Below are 6,448 nucleotides of genomic sequence, written 5' to 3'. Positions count from 1 at the left end.
GAAAATTGTTTTAAGAAGTAGTGAAAATCTACAAGCACGTCACAAGCTTGTGTTGTGAGCTTGTAGATCGGCTATTTTCACTTTGGATCCTGGGGAGACATCACATTTATGTTTTGGGTCTCAAGCTAAACGGTTTGGGAACCACTGCTCTACGCCATATATGTTGCAGTGCAATTTAAATATCTGCAACAACCACAGTTGTATGCAAGATAAGAGTGTATAGTTTGACCCCTGAGCGTGTAGTGTACACATGTACACATAATCAGAATTTATGTTCTGCACCTTTGCGTGGAGAATCCACATGCATGAATGAATCAGCTGGATGGGTCTATAGAAGGCTTACCTGTGAGTGCACCTGTCCCAAGCAGAGTGTAAGGAGCAGCGTGAGAGAAAGGGCCACGCTGGCCATAGCTGGCGGGCCGTGGCAGTAGCAGCGTTAGCTCTGGTTAAGACACAGCAGGCTGCGGTTATAGAGGCCTGATGTCCATCAGATGCAGGTGCATCCAGTGTTGCTCGCTACAGCAGAGGGGTTATAGCGGCAGGCGACTAACGGGGTAATCCACAGAGTTGAAAAAGAAAAGTGAGTCCAATAGCTAGCAGGCTAGTGAGGTTAGCCTGAGGTCAATCACAGGGTTAGTAGTGTAGTGATGGTATGTGCTGGTCTTGCGGTATTCCACAGGTTAGCTGTTAGCTGGCGAGGGCCAGAGAATGGCAGGGTGTGAGGGTTCCTGCCTTAGCACAAGGCTAACTCTCTCCCTCCCAGGCCAGCTCTTTCTCCCTCTTTCTCTCTCTCTCCCTCTTTCTCTCTCTCTCTCTAGGGAGACCTGCTTAAGCAAATGAATGATTCAGGGTTGCGCTCACAAAGCCTACCTAATAAATAATGAGCTCTATTACTCAACTGTGTATGTGTGGGTGTGTGTGTGTGCGTGTGTGTGTGTGTGTGTGTGTGTGCGCGCGTGTGTGCGTGCTGTGCTGTGTTGTGAGTGTGTAAGGTAGGTGTGTAAGGTTACATTTGAGGGGGGGTATCTGACACCTGGCAGCCAGGGAGAGCTGGTATGAGGCGGGGTTTTGCAGAACGGGGGAAGCTCTGTGTGTGTGTGTGTGTGTGTGTGTGTGTGTGTGTGTGTGTGTGTGTGTGTGTGTGTGTGTGTGTGTGTGTGTGTGTGAATTTGGTACCATAACTCAGTCAAAGAAAGCAGACATCTACAGTAGCAGATCTACCGTCCGTCCTCCCTTCACTAGCTCTCCATAATAACTCAGTGATGGTATGACACTGCACATAAATTACATTACTTAACATCTGTGTCTTTTCTCGTTTCCATCTGCTACAGCGTGGCTATTTTGAGGCCGAGTTATGATTCCACTGACTCATCAGACACACATGCATGTATACCTGGATGTGTCCGTCGTGTGTCGGGTACACCGTGACATTTCCTTGGTCAGGCAGCAGGCTGACCCGGTAGCGATCCACGCACCCTCCCGACGACCGCTCCCAGCGCAGCGAGAACGCATGCGTCGACACGTTGACCACACGCACTCCCTGCACGCGATTTGGCACTCATGGGGGGGACACAAGTGACAGAGAGAGAGACAAAGAGGGGGGTGGGGGGAGTGAGAGAGAAAGAGGGGGGGTGGGGGTGGAGAAAGTTTCTTTCTGTAATTCAATGAAGAGACATTCATGGTGAGTGAGTTAATGGGGTGTTGAGCAGCGGGGCCCTTCTGTGCAAGAGCATCCTTGGTCAGGCAGCAGGCTGAGGTTAGCAAGGAATATCACCTTGAATACTATAGCCATGTTTTGTATGGAGAGTATAGGCTGCTGCCTTCAGGAAGGAGATATGGTGTTTCCAGCATACAATAAGGTCAGACTGAAGAGGTCCTTTGTCCATCAGTCGACTTTGAGGCTTAATCCGGATTTTGGCCAGGACTAGACTGAGCTGTGGACATTGCTCTTGCCTTCATGTTTTTATGTATGTAATTTTATTTTAATTTCTGTGTTATGTCAAATGTGCACGTATATGTGTTGCATACAAGGCTGCTGGGTTGCAAGACAAATTTCAGTGTGAACTGACAATAAAGTACTTATATTCATATAAGCACTTTATATCATATCATATCATATCATATCATATCATTGCTGTCGGGAAGAAACCACCTAACTCCATTTTTGAGATTTTTTTTCTCCATAAATCAGTGCTATTAAACACCCTTTATGTCTGTGTTGGTTAAAAAAATATTGAACCAAAAATATTTAAAAAATATATTAAAAAACATTTTGGAGTTACCGGTGGTAAGTGGTTTCTTCCCGACAGACAGCAGAGGTATCATATCTCTACCTGTGGTGACGGTGAGGAAAGCGGGGCTGCCTGTCGCCGCCCCTCTCACCCTCTCAGCGCTCACGTTGTAGCCACAGCCGTCCCGCAATCCCGTAACCACGGCGATGCGTTCCCCCCGGGGCACGGTGAGCGTGCGCTCCCCCTGGGGCGCGGTGAGCGTGCGCTCCCCCCGGGGCGCAGTGAGCGTGCGCTCCCCCCGGGGCGCAGTGAGCGTGTGCTCCCCCCGGGGCACGGTGAGCGTGCGCTCCCCCTGGGGTACGGTGACCGTGCGCTCCCCCTGGGGTACGGTGACTGAAGAATCACCGGCGGCCATCACGGTGACTCTGTGGAAGTGGAAGTGTCCCGGCGCGCCGTCCCAGCCCACGGTGAAGGACGACGTGTTGGCATGCAGCAGACGTAGGGCACACACTCCTGCAGGGCCTGGACAAACAAAACCCATTACCAGTGATGGGAAAAAGTACTCAATTATTTTACTTAAGCAAAAGTATCAATACTGCAATGTAGAAATGCTCCTGTTACAAGTAAAAAGTCCGGAATTCAAAATGTACTTAAAAAGTAGTGCCAAAAGTAGAAAGTACTCATTGTGCAGAATTTCCCATTTCAAGTTTTGTATAATAAATGTATACAAATCTTTTGAAAATAGCAATGGCTGAAATGTATAGGGCTGAAGTGGTTAACGTATGTTTTGTAATAGGCCTAATAATCAAAATCTACAAAGTAACTAGTAACTAAATTCCAATATTTGCCTCCGAGATGTAGTGGAGTAGAAGTAGTAAAAGTATTGGAAATTGGAAATACTCGAGAAAAAGTACAAATACCTCAAAATTGTACTTAAGTACAGTACTTAAGTACAGTAGTAGTAAATGTACTTAGTTACTTTCCACCACTGGTTACTTTCCACCACTGGCCTGGACAAAGAAAAGCGCCACCTCGTTGTGCATTCAGGACACACATTTCCTCCCTGCTTCCATTTGGCTGTTTGGTGTCTTGTTATGAATGCCAATCAAGGTGGGGGAGCAATGTTCTGATCAGAAGAGAGAAGCACCCTTCAAAACCAACTAATCAGCCATTGCCATTATCTGATGACCTCCGCATGGGATGAATGCTTAGCCCACACACTGCTGGGGTTCTCTCTCTCTCTCTCTCTCTCTCTCTCTCTCTCTCTCTCTCTCTCTCTCTCTCTCTCTATCTCACTCAGAGCTGCAACTGATAATTGATAAGTACGGTATGTCCTACTCTAAGGTGTGTGTGTGTGTGTGCGTGTGTGTGTGTGTGCGTGCGTGCGTGCGTGCGTGCGTGCGTGTGCGTGCGTGCGTGCGTGCGTGCGTGCGTGCGTGCGTGCGTGCGTGCGTGCGTGCGTGCGTGCGTGCGTGCGTGCGTGCGTGCGTGCATTCCTTACGTGTGTAGAACTCTCTATGGACTGCTTGACTGGCGTCTGAAGTCAGCATGCTGCAGATGCTGAGTCCATAGGCTGAGCCAGGGATCAGGTCCCTGATCTCATAACTGGTCCCGTGCACAACAAACACCTCCAGCCACCACCGCCTGTCCTCTGCCAGCAGGCCACACACCAGCTGAGAACAATTAACGCACGCACGCACACAGGTTACTAACGCCAAATCAAATGGGTTCAGATCTGAGCAAAGTCTCCTGAAGTCTCCTGTCCTGGACGGGGTATCACTATCCGGACGTAAAAACAAATCCCAGTGTGTATAACTAAGTTTATAAAGAAGGCATAAATCTAATCCTCCTAAACCCCTAAACCTAACATGTCTAATCCTAACACTAACCTGAGTCTTTTCCTAATGGTAAATCCAAATCCTCACAATGTATATTTCTCCAATTCTACTATATTTCAAAGTATTGTAACACACACACACACACACACACACACACACACACACACACACACACACACACACACACACACACACACACACACACACACACACACACACACACACACACACACATACAGTATGTGTACGAGCATGCACGCATGCAGATCAGTATTTATTATTCATTAGAGACCCAATTTCTCCATGATAACTGTACTGGGTGCTGTCACTGAAAACATTTGAAATAATAATAATAATAACTAGAAAAAATTACAGCGATAAGGCAGGACCAAGCAGGAAGGCAATAAGCAATAAGAACAATAGGCACAATAAGCCTTAGAAACATGGCATGACAAGATGGAACCTGTGAAAAAAAAGACCATATATATTGTTGCCGTTGGATAAGATTCTCTCCACAATTCCATGCAGTGTTGATGTTGGTACCATAGGAGAGATACTAAGCTGGCAATCGTTGATCAAAAATAACAATTATTCTACATTGGAGGACCTTTCTAGGACCTTTCTAGGACCTTTCGAGAACCGACTTGTTTTCAGCAATAAATAGGACTATGAATCGGCCCTTACAGATCTATAACGGACCGTTATAGGTCTGTAAGGGCATCGTTAGGGAACCGTTAAGAACCGGAATCGATAAGCAGAACCGGAATCGGTACCGGACTCACAAAAATCCTAATGATACCCATCCCTAATAACGGTCCATATGGTTACCAACTCTCTATCATCTAGCTGGGGACCACCTGGAACCCCCCCCCCCCCCTCCAAGGACCACTGGTTGAAAACCACTGATGTACACTGTACAGTACATTATTAAAACATCTTCTGCTTGTGTTTTGCTGGTGTGTAAATGTGGTACTGTGTAGTGCTTGGTCATTGTTCCTGGCCATAGCTCTGAGGAGGTCATGCATCATTTAAAGGGCCGGTAACCAAAGCTCTGCCGCGCCGATGGCGGTTGCCAGGCGACCCCACGGGTGAGCGTGGTTCACTGGGTGTCCACAGGTGAGTGGAACCTGAACCAGCTAGGTGGCCTGCTTCCTCTACAACTTGAATAATGTGTGTGTGTGTGTGTGTGTGTGTGTGTGTGTGTGTGTGTGTGTGTGTGTGTGTGTGTGTGTGTGTGTGTGTGTGTGTGTGTGTGTGTGTGTGTGTGTGTGTGTGTGTGCGCGCGTGCGTGCGTGTGCGTGTGCGTGTGCGTGCAGTGCATGCGTACAGTATGTGAGTATATAGTATACACATATTTTGCTGCCTTGTGTCCCAGAATGATACCTGCAGAACCCCATCTCAAACTATTTTGTTCCAGGGACCCCCCCAGAATTTAGATTTGAGTTAAAAATGGTTGTTGTGAAAGAATGATACCCGCAGACCCCCATCTCAAACTATTTTGTTCCAGGGACCCCCCCAGAATTTAGATTTGAGTTGAAAGAATATAATATTCAAAGATTTGCACATATTTTCACAATTAAAAAAAATCTACAGTACTTCTTGCAGATCTGCTATTTTTCAATAGCTAAAGTTTAAAATAATGGCTAAAGTGGTTAAAAGCTAAGGTGACACAGAGATGCGTTCCAGGTCTTAAAATGGGTTAAAAGAAGACATTATACCTTATAGCCATCCACCTGTCCTAATGGAGGACTCCAGCTGATGAACACAGAGGTCACCACCTCATCTGCAAGCACCACCCCCTGTGGCACACCTGGGACTGCAAACATACACCAATTACATGCAAAACCAAACAAAACGACAAAACACTTTGATTAGCCAATCTGAGGATTATGAAAATAGCTGAAATCTCGCAACACGTTGCTGCGACACGTTGTGAGCTTATTGATCTGCTATTTTCAGTATTTTGGAAAATCCGTTGAATTAAAATAGATTCAATTGGTTGATTAAATTGATTAGTTTGAAAGAAGTGTAGCACCCCTAATTGTCTCCACTAGGCCGAAGGCATGGGGAGAGAGTATGTGTTGCACTCCGTCCGTCCGTGTGTGTGTCCGTTCGTGTGTGTCCGTTTGTGTGTGTGTGTGTGTGTGTGTGTGTGTGTGTGTGTGTGTGTGTGTGTGTGTGTGTGTGTGTGTGTGTGTGTGTGTGTGTGTCCGTCCGTCCGTCTGTGTACAGCTAATCTCCGGCACCGTTAACCTGGTCGATGCCATACTTTGCACACACACTCCCTAGATGCCAACGATGAACCTCTGCCCCAAATTTTCCAGAACGACCTGTTATAGGAGGCCGACTTTTGTAAAACACATTTTCGGATATTACTCC

At 46.9% G+C, this 6,448-nt stretch overlaps 1 protein-coding gene across 1 annotated transcript in view; it reads right to left on the bottom strand.

The window, feature by feature from the left end:
• Nucleotides 1-6,448, bottom strand: part of ptprq (protein tyrosine phosphatase receptor type Q) — a gene marked incomplete at its 5' end in the record, with an annotated part of 94,258 nt that overhangs the window by 67,226 nt on the left and 20,584 nt on the right. Inside the window, 4 exons of the mRNA XM_079502304.1 lie at nucleotides 1,394-1,557; nucleotides 2,334-2,753; nucleotides 3,733-3,904; nucleotides 5,788-5,885. Coding sequence (XP_079358430.1) covers nucleotides 1,394-1,557; nucleotides 2,334-2,753; nucleotides 3,733-3,904; nucleotides 5,788-5,885 — 854 coding nt within the window. The remainder of the gene's footprint in view (nucleotides 1-1,393; nucleotides 1,558-2,333; nucleotides 2,754-3,732; nucleotides 3,905-5,787; nucleotides 5,886-6,448) is intronic.

The sequence above is a fragment of the Electrona antarctica genome (assembly GCF_951216825.1).
Source record: "Electrona antarctica genome assembly, chromosome: 5".
NCBI classification, from domain to species: Eukaryota; Metazoa; Chordata; class Actinopteri; order Myctophiformes; family Myctophidae; genus Electrona; species Electrona antarctica.
This window is presented reverse-complemented; position numbering and strand designations above follow the sequence as displayed.